Here is a 15,977-nt window from a genome sequence, read left to right on the forward strand (position 1 = left end):
ACCAAAATGATGAATTGTATGTTAAATATTTGTTTTATAGTTGTTGGATAAAAAAACACCCTTTTCGGTTCTTAAAATTCCCCGAAAACGCTCAAAACGAACTCCAGGGACTAAAACTACCAAAATGGAGACTTGAAGGACCCATTTGTAGTTTGTGCTTTCTTGGGTCTATAACCAACCCATTTTCATGAAACACCCTTTATGAAAGACTCATTCAACTTACCCTATATATACACACCCATCTTCTTCATTTGTGCTTGCTCATTTCTTCATTTCTCTCTCAAATTATTGAATTCTAAGGTTGTTCTTCATAAGCTAATCTTTCATTTTAACTAACTTCTCAATACTTAAAGCTTGATGTTACAACATATATATAATATACACTCCTTGTTTACCTTCGGTCTTTCATTTCTCCGGTCTCGGCCGGTTGAAATGTCGGACTAGTAAGGCAAGGTTACATGAAGGACTTTGTAGTCCTTGTTTATGTATTTAACAAATCTAACCATATAACTTGTTATACTTGCTTAAATTCTACATATTTTAGTTTATTTTTCATATTTGTCAAGTTCCATGGTATTGGGTATGTGGTGACTAGCCTCGGTTTCATCCCGAGTTGAGAACCGAACCAAAAACCGAACTTTTGTTTAAAAGCATTATTGTTAACTTTTTGAATGTAAAACTTGAGTATGATTATTTATAAGTTATTTTACAAGTTCCATGGTAATTGGGTATGTGGTAACCATCCTCGGTCTTATTCCGAGTCAAGGACCGAACCAAAAACCGAACTTTTGTTTAAAAGCTTTATTGTTAACTTTTTTAATGTAAAACTTGAGTATTATTATTTATAAGTTATTTTACAAGTTCCATGGTAATTGGGTATGTGGTAACCATCCTCGGTCTTATTCCGAGTCAAGGACCGAACCAAAAACCGAACTAAACCGAGTTCACTCGCTTAAGACACACAAGTGTGTTTTTAGCCACCAAAACTCATATTTTTCTTCAATATTATATTTTAAATCAATTTTAGTTAATTTCTAAACATACTTGGCATGTCGGTAACCAACTTGATCTTATAACAAGTTCGAACCGATAAGGTCGTATACTCGCTTAACGAACGTTAAGGTTCTTCACAATAGAACTACATACTTGGTTAAGTCTATTTTGATTTTATTGAGTTATCTCATAACATTTATTATTTTGGGAAGTTAACTGTGAGCTTGGTCAATTATCAAGTCTCGAACCGACAAACCCGAACACTCGTTTAAACCTCGTTTTGGTATTCTTATAACCAAAGGTTTTGCAATATCGCATTTTAACCCACATTATTACTTAACATAGGTTGAGTAAAAAAAAGAAAAAAACTAATGAATAGAATACCGAGACCCGGTTTCGAGTAAACTTATTTTACAAAACTCGTTTTTTTTTTAATTTCTCAAATATTTACATTTTAAATCCTAAACTTTATTTATTTACTTTATTTGTCATGTATTTTATTTTAAACCCTTCCAAGACTACCTACTAACACAAGACCCGTTTAATATAGGTCTTGCTCGTTAAACCGATCTCTATGATTATTCACGACACTATCTTTCAAGTTACTTGTTAATGTGAGTACTTTTTCATCCCCCGTTTTCCATCTTTCGTTTTGGGGGTGGCATTGCATACTTATTCAAATTCAAATTATTTATACTTGAGTCTTAAACCACAACACGTATTGTATATGTTTACTTAAATAAATGCTCGATTTGGTGTTATATGCTTTACATGATTATGTGCAAATTCTTGAATGCTAAGGCGGGTAGCCTCTTGAATGCTAAGGCGGGTAGCCTCATCAAAGTATGATCATACGTTAATTCCGAGTATATATGGTATCCCCATATAGAAAGGTGTCGTCAATGTATTCTTATTGACGATTTCATTATTGTCGTCAATGTATTCTTATTGACGGTTCGTCAATGTATTCTTATTGACAGTTTCATTTATCTAAATTGTTGCTATTATTTATTGTTTTCATATACTAGTTGTGGATTTCATACTATATACTTATTGTCCAAAACTATGAAAATTGCTCACCAACCTTCGTGTTGACAAACTCTATTTTATGCAATGTTACAGGTTTGATGTTAGCTTGATTGGATTACTTGAAGAAACTTATTATCTTGGCTTTAGGATATTAGAAAATAAAAGAATAAGTTATTTGTTTATCTATCTATTTGGCATTTTGTATGAACAATTGTTGTGTTATTTATGATGATATGGATTTAAATGAGTTGTTTAAATATTCTAACTTTATAGTGTCATTGTGCAATGAGCAATCATGTCGCGCCTCGACGTTTCCGCCTTCATTGGTCGGGGTGTGACACATTAGAAGACTACCAACTAGCCTCTAAATATTATAATATTATTCTATGTGGCAAAATAAATATATTACAAGATAAGTTTAACAATAGCAAGGGTGAAGCTTAAAAATTATGCGGAAGGGACACTGTACGTATTCTTAATTCTCAAATATGACTTTCCTTCTTAATATTTTTTCTCTCATCTACTTACAACCAATCCCAACCATATCCTATAATTTGTAAAACCCCTCACAATATATAAGGAACGGTTTGTGAAAGCTCTTAGAGCACTTACATCTCTTTTTCATCTCTCTGTATATAATAAATAAATAATCACAACTTTATGTATTGGCCGATAATAATCCTAACTTTAAAAATCACTACCAGCTGGTCCCAACTTGCAACTATTTTTGTCAGAACGGACCTCCGTTAAAAAACACTTGACGCCGTTAAGTTTTTTCCCGAGTTTCAAACCGATGTTTTAGGGCTTTTGATCGAAAGAATAATACGAGTCTACCGATGTAAAACTTATATTGAAACGGTTATCCAAGCGACGAAACAATGCTTTAATTTGGGTATTTGAATTTCCATTTAACAAAAATCAAGTCATTTGAATCACCGTTTCGAGATAATTTTTACATCTGTCGAATCATATCGTTCTTCCGATCAAAAACCCTAAAACATCAGTTTGAAACTCGGGAAAAAACATAACGGTGTTAAGTGTTTTTTAACGGAGGTCCGTTGAGACAAAAATAGTTGAAAGTTGGGACTGCTGGTAGTGATTTTTAAAGTTGGGATTATTATCGGTCAATACACAAAAGTTGGGATTATTTATTTCCAATTTGCCTATAATTTAACTAAAAACACCACTTTTCTCTAAATTTTGTATATACTTTTATAACATCTCATATTGAATTCTCTATTACTTGCTTACAAACACTTATTTAATTATTATTTTTCTTTCCTACTCACTCACGTAATTACAGATAATGATAAATAGTTACCTTCAATATATGGAATTACTATTAATCTTTGCTATATACTTTCAAGTACGAAGAGTGATGCGTGGAATTGTGAAAATTAAATAAGTGAAAACTACATATATATATATATATATATATATATATGGAAAGGTTAACGTACAAATGAAATCTAGCATGTTAATTGTGAGAACCAAATAGAGTAATTATATATACAAGTAGAGTAATTATAAACATAATTACTCTACTTGTATATATAATTACATAATTACTCTACTTGTATATATAATTACTCTATTTGGTTCACACAATAAGCATGTTAATTTTATTTGTATTTGATCCAAACCCTATATATATACATATATATATACACATATATATATATTAAAGATAAATGGTAATATAGAGCGTGCGATGTAAATACTATAGCATTGATTTATGCAAGTAAATATTAATCACCGAATCAATTTTACTTTTACTATCAACTTAAATTAATCACAGACCATACACTCTTTATGGAAACGACACCCAATTTACCCTAACTTGCATAAATATGTAACGTTTCATATTTATTCAAACTGAAATGCTCCTTTAACATGTTTCTTGCTTAGGTAGCACGTGAACAAGCACCATGAAGATTCCTTGAGAATCAAGTTTCAATCTGCTTTAACCATTATTAAGGTTTCTACAAACGAAAGACAAGGAACAAATCGGTGTGCCACACATCAAGGGCCACACACTTGCACATATGCATGTGTACATATAGTCACATATATGCATCATATGCAAAGCATATAATCAAGATCAATTGAAGCACAAAGTGTGATAAATCTGCTTATAAAATCACAAACAGTCGATCAAACATAACATAGTCCACGATGGCGGTACGTAGATAATGTTTCCACCTTTAAAAAAGTTGTAATATCGATCAACATGATAGTACTAATCCTTGGTTTTCTGAACATGTAGATCATAGAAATGCGAGTTCATGTAGATTGCCCCGGGTGTGAGAAGAAGATCCGAAAAGCTCTTCAAAGACTCAAAGGTACATGTATAATTTTTGGGGTACGTTATTTGATTTTTTAAACGGTATGTAACTAAAGAAGGAAAATATATGGAACAAGAAAAAAAAAACATTAATTTTCACTAATTGCTTAAAAAGACTAATAATTTGAACAAATTACATATTTTTGTAACAACCCCTTATTTATAACAACTAAACATACACAGGGGTGGAGAATGTAGACATAGACATGTGTTTACAGAAGGTGACAGTCACCGGAATCGCCGACGAGAAGAAAGTGTTAAAGACGGTTAGAAAGACCGGCAGGCGAGCCGAGATATGGAACATACCCTACAACCCTGATATCCGAACACATAACTACAATGTTAACCAAAATGCTCAACAACAACAAAATGGTGCTTCGGGTCCAGCCCCATCCGCGACATTTTACACCCGACAGCCATCTTCGGCTTCATCGTACAACTACTACAAACACGGTTATGATGATCACCATGTATATAATCCGGTCCAGTCTTCGGGTTTGATCGGACACCAGACAGGTGCTGCTTTTAGTGATGAAAACACTCATGCTACTTGTAATATTATGTAGAGATGTGTTTGTTATGTTTTAAGTACTATGTTATTGGTGATTTTTGTAATTCATTAAAAGTATTTGCTTCTTGTTATAAAAGTGAATGATTGTATTTTTCACTTTAATTACATATTTTAAAAACAACTTGTAATTTTAGGGAAATCAGTTTGCTCTGGACAGCTCGAGTATCGAGGATTATGGTCCGTACATTTAGGTGTAAAGACACCAAACTACCTGTAAGCTACTCAAGATTAGTTTTAGAAAAGCTAGAATGTAGCCGAGCTTAAACGAGCTCCAGCCTAAAAATAAGCTTATTTAGTAAACAAGCCCAAACCCCGAGCTTTACTTATCAATCGTAAGCTAGCTCACGAGCCTAAACTTATATGGTCTGTGTATGGTTTGTATCTAATATTTTAAATATATAAGTATAAAACTATAATAAAAATAAGTAAATAATATACTATACCATACATTAGAATTATAATTTAAATATATATAGGAAATAATTATAAATGTATATTAATTAATCAGTTAATGGTAGCTAGTCGAGCCCAAGCCAAACCCAGGTTTAAAAAATTACTCATGAGCCAAGCTCAACCTAATTTAGAAATAATGAGTCGATCTCAAATCTCGAGAAACGAGCCAAACTCAAGCCTAATCTATTCACTCGGCTCTACTTGTTTACGCCCCTAACCATACATTAATGCCCTCGAGCCTCTTATTAAGCGCGGGTAACATTTTATTGCATTCGACTTAAATACATGACAATGGTACTCTAAATGGCAATATGACGACGATATTTGGTAATCCGCTTAAATTCAGTTCTGCTTCGCTGAGATTCGTCATAGGGATGAGCTCGGTACCGTACCGGTACCGAAAATACCGATCCCGAAAATCGCCAAATCTTGGTACCGATACCGAAATATTCGGTTCGGTACCGGGACGGTACCGGTATTGAAGGTAAAAATTCGAGAAATACCGGTACCATACCGTACCGATCCCGAAACTCAAAACTTTGGTACCGATTCGGTTCCGACGGTACCAAATCGATACCGATTTCGATACCGGTACTAAGTACCTAATGCTCATTCCTAATTCGTCATTCCCTTATGTCTAAGAGGGCTTTCTAATTAAATAGTTGGACTAATATTCAGCAATTGGGCTCAACATGGCCTAAAAAACCAAAAATAAACACAAACAAACAAGAAATCAAATTTGATTCCAAACAACAAATCTGAATTATTTATATAGTTTGTAACTAGTATGTTAAATATACGTTCAGTATAAAACTATAATAAAAATATATTTAAAAAATAATTACAGATGTATAAAAGTTAATCAATAAATGGTAAGTACTAACTAGTCAAGCCCGAGCGAAACTCGAGTTTAAAAACTATTCATGATGAGCCAAGCTCAAGCTTGAAACGAGCCGATCTCAATCTCAAACCCTAATAAGTTCAAACGAGCCAAACTCGAGCCTAATCTATTTCAAACTCAGCTATGCCTGTTTACGCTCTAACCTTACATTGATAAGCGTCCTAATTAAGCGACGGGTAACATTTATTACGTAACGACTTAAATACTTGACATGGTACTTTAAATGACAATATGACAGCAATATCATAACTCATTGAGGTTCAGTTCTGCGTCACTAAGATTCGTCTTGCCCCCTCTGTTTAACCGGGCTTTTTTTTATTTTATAACACTTGGACCAATACTCTGCATCTGGGCTCAACATAGCATAAAAAACAAAAATAAACAGAAACAAAAACAAGAAATCTGAATTACCCCATAAACAACAATCATACAACACTTTAGAATCTGAAAAGGGGTTGATTATCTGTCTTTGTATGCATTCATGATTCAAACTTCTACCCACAAATCTACACTTCATCTTTTTTTTTTTTCGGTTTTACATCAGTATACCAACACACAAATACACCTTAACACAACACACACTAACTCCACGCAACTTCGGGTGCACTATTAGCCCTAGCCCGAGCCTCGGCCAACGAAACCGCCATGGCTAACATCATCTGCTCTTCAAAGCTCTCAGGTACTATATTCCCATTATTCCCATTAACATTTTCCGCCTCATCAAATTGACCATAATGCCCTCGGCTTACATCATTATCATCCGCTCTCCTCAAGCTCAAATTACCGTTATACCCATATCCGGCTTCTCCCATATGTTCTGAACTATTATCATGACTAAATTGCAAATGTTTATTAAGTGATAGTGATTGATGACTATGGTTCGGATGCGCGTTGTATGTTGATAAACTCCCGCTGTAACTGTTGTAATTTGTTGATGACTCGCCTCCGGTTTGCTGGCGTTCGGCGAGCGCGGCTATGGCGCATGCGAGTCCACCGGAAGGTGATGAGGATGAGGCGGAATATTCGGCCTGTGGGGCCATGGATGCTAAAAGACGAACTTCGGTTGCGTATTTTGCTAATTGGGTGGCATCACCGTAATTACGGTTATCGTGTTTTTGCTTGTTATCCTCCTACAGCCATAAACACGCTTAACGCCTATTATCATCGAGTTGTTATAATGTGTAATTATATCTAGCAGACTAAATTAAAAAGTTATATACTTTTGAAAAACTCATTTTGACCCGTTACAAAAATTATTTATGTTGACCAGTTGACCCGCACAGCGGCCCATTTTGGAACCTCTGGTTATATATAAGAAAGTTACAACTGTAAACAATAATGGAAGCGTAAACCATACTCGTAAAAGTACCTGAAAAGACAACCAGATGGCTTCCATAAGCATTATGTTTTCAGGATCAAGATCAAACTCATCATCTCTGCATTCAAATCACAAATAATACATAAACTCTATTTATTTTAAGCTTTGGTGACATTTTAAATATACTTAAATGTTCGAAATTTATCCAAAGCTTTCAAGATGCCGTCTTTGTAAAGCAAGGAAACTGAAAACCTAGCGAAAATCACACTACTTTTATGGAACTTGTAAACATTCTAATAAAAAGCATTAACAGAAAAATAATGAAATGGGAACTTGTGCGTTGTGAACTTGTGATGTTGACCATGTTGACCTTACTCCTAAATTGGAAAACCGGTTAACTTAGAAGATTACCCTAAAGAAACCAGACTGCTATATGTCATTCATAATATAAACAAATTTTAAGCATTAAACTCGTCCAGGACGTTGGTTGACCGATATATGCAGGGAATAACATTACCATTTTTCAAAGCTTGCACAACACAACTTTCATGGGAAGAGGGGACATAATAATATGAATCAATCTTAAAATAAAAAAAATAAACGAATAAAAAGATCACGCGCCTGTTCTCCCTATAACGTGGAGGATGTCTAATTGTTGCAGTATTTGAAGCGTAAACAATTTCCTCGCCTTCAGAAGAAGAGGTTGCTGCATATATAAAACTTCTTTTACTAAATTGAAAGAACAAAAGTAAACGGTAAACAATTTAAAGTAACATTTAATTCTATTTCTAGTTTTTTACCTCCTCTAGAATAATATTCAGTCTCCCTTGTTTCGACAATCCTGTTTGAAGAGCCCGTTTCTTGCCTTTTTAACATTCTTTCCTCTTCATCTTGAATTTCTTGTTGTCTCATTCTTATTTTTGCTTCTATCACTCTTTGTTCTTCCTGTAAACAAAACAAGAATACGCACAAAAAAATAATTAAAAATTAAAAATGCAGCAATAAACCAAGTAGGCTTGTAAACGAACCGAACGTACACGAGCGGAGCATGTTCATGTTCATTCATTACCAAACAAACGCAAGAACACGAACAATTAAACAAACGGAGTTTTCTTTTTTGTGTAATTGTGTTCGTTTGTTAAGAAAAGGAGCATATTCGTATGTTCATTAACAGTATAAACGAAAGGTTCACGAGCGTATGTCGTATACGAGCTGAACATAGATGAATGAACATAATGAGCTAAAACTAGTTAAATGTAATGTGAATGTATCGGGCCTAAAAAATTATTAAAACTATACTAAGTTGTAACGACCAAAAAAAATAAATGAATATATTAACAAACATAAACTAATGAACACAAATGGACGTAAATGAACAAACATAAACGAATTAAAATGAGCAAACGTAATCGAACGTTCACGAACATAAATGAACAAACTAGACTCTAGACATGTGTTCATGTTCATTCGTTTAACTAAAGGAACAATTTTTTTTGTTCATACTCGTTCATTAATTAAACAACCATACATAAACGAACCTCCCGCCAAACAGTTCACAAACTGTTACTGTTCACTAAACGTTCGGTTCTTTTACAGGCCTAAAACTAAGTATAACATAAGCGAGTTTAGTGCTTACAATTTGCTCCTGCCCCTTTTCTTCTTTTGTTTTCACGCCTCTATACTCGACCGCGTAGTTTAATGTTTTACAAAATGGGCATCTTAAACTTTGTCAAGAAAACATTAACACTTAACTAAATATCATAATCCAGCAATCATATTATTCTCAGTACAATACACTGATAAGGATACTGCGTAGGGCGTGTTGAATTAGGCATCTTCATCTGCAAGAAACACTCTGATTCAACAACAAAAGTATTAACAACTTCAGATGTTGTGATTAATCATACTGTTCACAATTACATTTAAATCACACAATATTTACCAGTACAAATCCCTTTAGTACAACATCTTGACCTATTTAAACTTGGATAATACTGCAAATGTTCAAAAACGGAAACAAATGCATCAGATTGACATAAATGAAACTATTATACTTCATAGTTCTGTGCATGAAACCGAGAAAACAGAGCCAAAACAAAAACCAACGGTTTGGTTTTATGTTTCTGTAGAAGCTGAGCTTACGGTTCGGTTTTTTGTCTTGCATGTAATGAAAACCAAACAAAATTGAACTTATGTATTTCATTTTTAATGTTTAAGTAATTTATTAAAACTTAATAAATATGTAATATATTTTAGCCCAAATCTATCTATATCATCCATATCCATCTCTATATTCCATAATTCAATATCTACATCTATCTATGTATACTACATAATAAATGAGTAACTTCAATGCGGCGTGTCGCTCTCTAATGCATCTTCCCCCTTCTTTTCACGCCTCTCTCCCCTATTAGAATATTTCTTTAATTCTTTTTTATAGTTTTTTGTTTCTCGTCTCTCTCCTATTAAATAATAACAATTTCTAAAATTATTTTTTATAAAACATTTTTTATTTAAAAAGGAAAAAAGTTTTAAGTTTGTTCATAAAACATTTTTATAAATTGAACATTTCTTTCAACATTTAACCTGCGTAATATAAATCATATCGTTTTTATAAGAAGCACTTACAAAATTTATGAAACATATCGTTTTTATTATGTAGTACGCAATAATCAATTAGTTATTTAGCTAACAATATGATTTAGACCCAAATTCATTATCTTGGGCCATTTTAATTTTCTTTTTCGACCCAAAATTTTCAAATGGCAAACCGAAACCGACCCGTGTTAGCCCAAAACCAACCCGGACCGAAAAAACCGAAACCGACCCATTTTAGCCCAAACCAACCCAAACCGAAACCAGCCCGTTTTAGCCCGAAACCAAACTGTTTTCACCCAAAACCAACCCGAACAGAAACCAAACCGTTTTAGCCCAAAACCAACCCGAACCGAAAAACCGAAACCGACCCATTTTATCCCAAAACCAACCCAGACCGAAAAAACCGAACCCGACCCATTTTAGCCCAAAACCAACCCAAACCATACACACACAAAACCAAAACTTGCTCAACAAGAAACCAAAAAAAAACCCACAAACCAGAAAACAAATCGGACACTCTTCCAGATCACACCCACACTCATCATTCCCAGGATAACACGGCGCCAATTTCGAATCAAGAATCAGCTTCCTCAGCTTCTTATGATCCACATCTTTGTGCTGATACAACCCTTGCGGCCGTGTATACTTCTCATCCACCAATTGTCTTCTCCGGCCCAGTTTATTACCCATTTCCCCAATTTCCCACAAAACCCTAATTCCCAAAATTCAACCTTTACAGGCTACAATTGGAGCCGATTGAGCAAGTTTACGTGGTGAATTGAACACATGGTGATGGGTTTTGAAGGGTAAAGTTAGGGTTTGAAGATCGAGAGATTTGGAGAAGAGATGAGGGGACAGAATTGGAAGTTTCTGTGTATATATATATTATTATGTTTCGTTTCATTGTATGTATATATGTTATTATTATTAATAATGAATATTATTAAAGTTTACTAATTTGGTATTTTTTTTAATAAATAGGGTGACGTGGCGGTTTTCTTTTGTTATAATAAATTGTTCACATGGTATTTTTTTTAAGAAGACAGACCGAACAAAACAAAATAGTTACGCGTGTTGATATCTAAGTATATATGTGTTATGTATAATTAGGAGACGTTTGGGATTCTTTATCTTACTTCTTTATAACTTTTCATTAAGTTAATAAGTTATAATATTGTAACTTATAAAACTTTTTCTCTCATAATATAAGCAATCCCAAACAACTTATTACCTTTTAAAAAGTTATAAGTTGGTAAAAATAAGCAATCCCAAACACCCCCTTAGTCTGTTTTTTATGTTGTTTGTTTTTTTGAGGTCTGATATGTGTTACACTAGTTTGAGGGTTAGAAGTGTGTGTGACTATTGTAAACCGACACGAAAATTGTTATATAGTAGTTGAGAGCCCACCACGTCAATTTAGCTTTGATTTGGGGTAATTCTATTCTTGTTTAGATTTTGTTCTTGATTCAGAGCTATCACAGTTCATGGTGCTTACATAATTAAGTACCACTTCGATTAACTTTGATTTGATGGGTTTTGAAGGGTTTAGGGTTTGAAGATCGAGAGATCTAGGGGAGAGAAAAAGAGGGACACGATATGAAGTTTATATGTATATTATTATGTTCCAGTTAATTTATTATGTTTCAATTGTAACAACTCGGATTGTCACACCCCGGCTCAGGGCCTGGGCGTAACAACCAACGTTGGTACCTGTTTTGAAAATATATCAGAGTTTAAGGTTGTAAAGCGGAAGACTTTAATAAAATATTATTATATTTAAAAGACGGGACTTTAAAACACCCGTTAATTTATACAGAAGTGTTTGGATTACAAAACCATGTTTCACATTATTTTAATAATAAAACATCTATTGAGCCATCAGATCGTCTAACGGCTATCCATCTTCTCCAAACACCTATTCTCCATTACCTGTAAAACAGTTATAAAATACGTCAGTAACACATGCTGGTGAACACACTGACACAAAACATTTAAGTTACTTAGTTATCCCCTCGGGTATCTTAAGACCCGGCCCATCGTGGCTTAGGAAACAACCAAGTTAAATATACTATTATAAACCTCCAGTTATACTTGAAACCTCTCAGCGATACCGCAGCATTGAGGTCTTAGCAACTATCAATATACACGAGATAATTCCCTTTCGGACATTACTTAGGTCCGGCCCAATGTGGCAGAGGTAATAGCAAGTGTGGTGCGGTGTGCCCACCGTCTACCCACATATGTAAGGATTCAGACAAACGTATACAATAGCCTGAGGGCCAGCATTACTTTTGTTTATAAAGTTTTAGGGATATAATCCCATGCAAACATTCAAGACTTTGTTTTATAAAAAGTTGGACGTATTCACCTTTCTTCTTGGTTGGTGTTTCTCACCAATTTGTCTCGTTACCTCGGACCTATAGTACGAGAATAACATTTTATAAGTACTAGATCAACGATCTAGCTTCAGACCTTTAGTCCGATTGCATAACCTTCACCTTGACATTTTATCTCTTTATAAATATAAGGACCTCTAGTCATTTCTTGTTAATCACTTATAAACCTTTGTTTCTTCTTCGTGAATAAACATATATTTCAACTTTCTTTTATTATAAGAAATACTTAATAAAATCTTTATATATAATAAAGAAGTATTATTTTATCTATAATCTCGACTTTATGGAATCTTATTTCCACTTTATAAAATGAAGGTACAGGCTATATCCCTGACTAGGGTCTAAGCCATTTATAATATAATAATCGGGCAGAACCCCTACCTTGAATGGCTTATTACTCGAAATGCTTATACTCTACTTGAATCGCACTTCTATTTGGACCGCACTTCTACTTGGACCGCACTTCTACTTGGAGGGAGGTCGAGAGAGTAACTATATAGAGTTATGGCACGCATTTCGAGGTTAAGACTTGTCGGGATATCACCATTTCGGGGTCGTGGCACGCTTATCGAGGTTAAGTATGTGGATTTGGAGTGTGAGGATTGGTGAGGACCACCCCCATGGCCGGTCTATTTATAGAAATTTTTCTGCATCTTCGCGTATCATGAAGCTGCTTCACGTATCGCGAAGATGCACTAGCTTCGCTGAGTCACCGTGTAGGCTTGCCACGTGTCGCCACGTGCATTGCGCCCATCGCCCGAGTCCGAGCCTGTGCACGTACGCGTCGGGTGCTTCGCACCCTCCGCTAGGACTAGGGAGAGTGATTGGCTACTTAAGAACATTATCATGGAATCTCCATGTTCTCCCCTTATAAAGTGCTTTATATTTCTTCCTTTCTCCGATGTGGGATGGAGTCTCCTTACTTCAATCCCTTAATATAAACTATTTCCCTTCTTTGTCTTATTTTTCTCTTTACTTTTATCATGAATAAAGTCCCTTAACTTTATTATTTGTCAAAAATTGTCCAAAATTTTCGTGATGTTACATCCTCCCCACCTTAGAATGAATCTCGTCCTCGAGATTCACTTAGAACAGATGTGGGTATTTTCTTCTCATCTCTGACTCTAACTCCCAAGTAAACTCGGGTCCTTTTCGAGAATTCCATCGTATCTTGACTAATTTTAGCCTTCAAAGTTTAAGTTGCTTGACTTGAAAATCTTCAACTTGTAGGAGTTGTTTTACAAATTTTAGATGACTTCGACATCCTTTAAGGGCATGGCTAAAGTTTCGTCAGCCAGACATTTACGTAAGTTAGAGATGTGAAATACATCGTGTATTCCTTTCATCTCTTCTGGCAATCGTAAGCGATAAGCAACAGTACCGATTCGTTCTAGTACTTCAAATGGTCCTACGAAACGTGGACTTAACTTTCCTTTCTTGCCGAATCGTACATCTCCTTTCCATGGTGATACTTTTAGTAAAACCTTATCGCCTACTTGAAATTCAAAAGGCTTACGGCGGACGTCTGCATAGCTCTTTTGTCGATCTCTTGCCGCCTTTAGTCGTTCACGAATTTGTAATACTTTATCCGTGGTTTCTTGGACTACTTCGGGTCCAGATATTTGATTATCTCCTGTTTCGGACCAACATACAGGTGTTCTACATTTCCGTCCATACAAAGCTTCAAATGGTGCGGCTTGAATACTTGTGTGATAACTGTTATTATACGAGAATTCCATCAGAGGAAGGTGATCATCTAAACATCCACCTAAATCGATCACACAAGCTCGAAGCATGTCCTTAAGCGTTTGAATTGTTCTTTCGCTCTGCCCATCAGTTTGAGGATGATAAGCAGTGCTAAGATTCAACTTAGTTCCTAACGCTTGCTGGAAACTATTCTAGAAATGAGACGTAAATCTACTGTCTCATTCCACCAGTAGTTTGGCTTAAGATTTTGATACATTTTCTCACTACCGGGATGCATCATGTACTTTGATCTATGAGTTTCACTCATGATCCTTTCGTGCAAATTACCAACAATTGGTACCCAAATTCGGTTTCCAAGTCTAAGTATGTCGTCGCCTCCTTTTACTAAAGAATCAATGGTGTCGTTACGTTTTTCTTCGGAGATATGGTTTTCTTCAATTGGTTGTTTCTGAGCTTTCTTGATTTGTTCGATTAGATCTATTTGTAGTTCTAACCTCAAAGCTCGAACCCTTTTGGGTTTCTCACGTTCCTTTCGGCTCAATGCGTCAGCTACAACATTTGTTTTTCCTTCGTGGTAGATGATTTCACAGTCGTAATCGTTTAAAGTTTCCATCCATCTTCTTTGATGCATGTTAAGTTCCTTCTGATCAAAGATATACTTTAAGATCTTATGGTCAGTGTATACGATAAACTTGACTCCATAGAGATAGTGTCTCCATAACTTTAAGGCAAAGATTATGGCACCAAACTCTAGATCGTGAGTCGTATAATTCTTTTCGTGTACTTTCAATTGACGAGAAGCATAGGCTATTACTTTCTTTCTTTGCATTAGTACACATCCCAAACCTTAATGAGATGCGTCACTAAATACAACGAAATCCTCTGTACCTTATGGCAAGGCCAGTATAGGTGCATTTGTGAGCTTTTGCTTAAGTAAATCAAATGCTTCTTATTGTTTGGTTCCCCATTCATACTTAACATTCTTTCGGGTTAATGAAGTTAAGGGAACTGCTATACGGGAGAAATTCTCGATGAATCTTCTATAATATCCAGCCAAACCTAGGAAACTTCGGACCTCAGTTGGCGATCTAGGAATCTCCCATTTAGCTATTGCTTCTATCTTTGCAGGGTCCACTTGAATTCCATTTGCATTGATAACGTGGCCAAGAAATTGTACTTCATGTAACCAGAATTCGTACTTGGAGAATTTTGCATACAACTTCTTGTCTCGGAGTATCTCAAGTAAAATCCTAAGATGAACTTTGTGATCTTCTTCCGATTTAGAATAAATAAGTATATCGTCGATGAATACGATTACAAATTTATCTAAATAAGGCTTACAAACTGTGTTCATTAAGTCCATAAAAGCGGCCGGGGCATTAGTGAGTCCAAATGGCATCACAGTGAACTCATAATGTCCGTACCTTGTTCGGAAAGCTGTCTTTGGGATATCTTCTTCTTGAACTTTCAACTGATGATACCCAGAACGTAAATCTATTTTCGAGAAGAAACTCGCTCCTTGCAATTGATCGAATAAGTCGTCAATTCTAGGTAGCGGATATCGATTCTTAATAGTTACTTTGTTCAATGCTCTGTAATCGATACACATTCTCATGGAACCATCTTTCTTTTTGACGAATAAAATCGGAGCTCCCCAAGGTGATGAA

The 15,977-nt window shown here is 35.0% G+C and overlaps 1 protein-coding gene and 1 pseudogene across 2 annotated transcripts; one reads left to right on the plus strand and one right to left on the minus strand.

The window, feature by feature from the left end:
• Positions 1-4,282: 4,282 nt before the first annotated feature.
• LOC143588747 (heavy metal-associated isoprenylated plant protein 28-like) lies at positions 4,283-4,995 on the plus strand (annotated as a pseudogene). The gene is made up of 2 exons (XR_013145161.1): positions 4,283-4,364; positions 4,550-4,995. The product of XR_013145161.1 is annotated as a heavy metal-associated isoprenylated plant protein 28-like (transcript).
• A 1,772-nt stretch (positions 4,996-6,767) lies between these two features.
• LOC143588748 (E3 ubiquitin-protein ligase DA2L-like) lies at positions 6,768-11,081 on the minus strand. The gene is made up of 8 exons (XM_077069673.1): positions 10,706-11,081; positions 9,552-9,603; positions 9,419-9,464; positions 9,246-9,327; positions 8,410-8,554; positions 8,231-8,315; positions 7,661-7,727; positions 6,768-7,421 (listed from the first exon to the last, which is right to left on the minus strand). Exons 1-8 carry the CDS (start codon positions 10,895-10,897, stop codon positions 6,873-6,875), a joined length of 1,218 nt encoding a protein of 405 aa, XP_076925788.1. The 5' UTR covers positions 10,898-11,081; the 3' UTR covers positions 6,768-6,872.
• Between the last annotated feature and the right edge of the window lie 4,896 nt (positions 11,082-15,977).

This window comes from Bidens hawaiensis, unplaced genomic scaffold, assembly GCF_021521415.1.
Source record: "Bidens hawaiensis isolate Kalapana, Puna unplaced genomic scaffold, B.hawaiensis_p1.1 tig00036750_1, whole genome shotgun sequence".
Taxonomy (NCBI): domain Eukaryota; kingdom Viridiplantae; phylum Streptophyta; class Magnoliopsida; order Asterales; family Asteraceae; genus Bidens; species Bidens hawaiensis.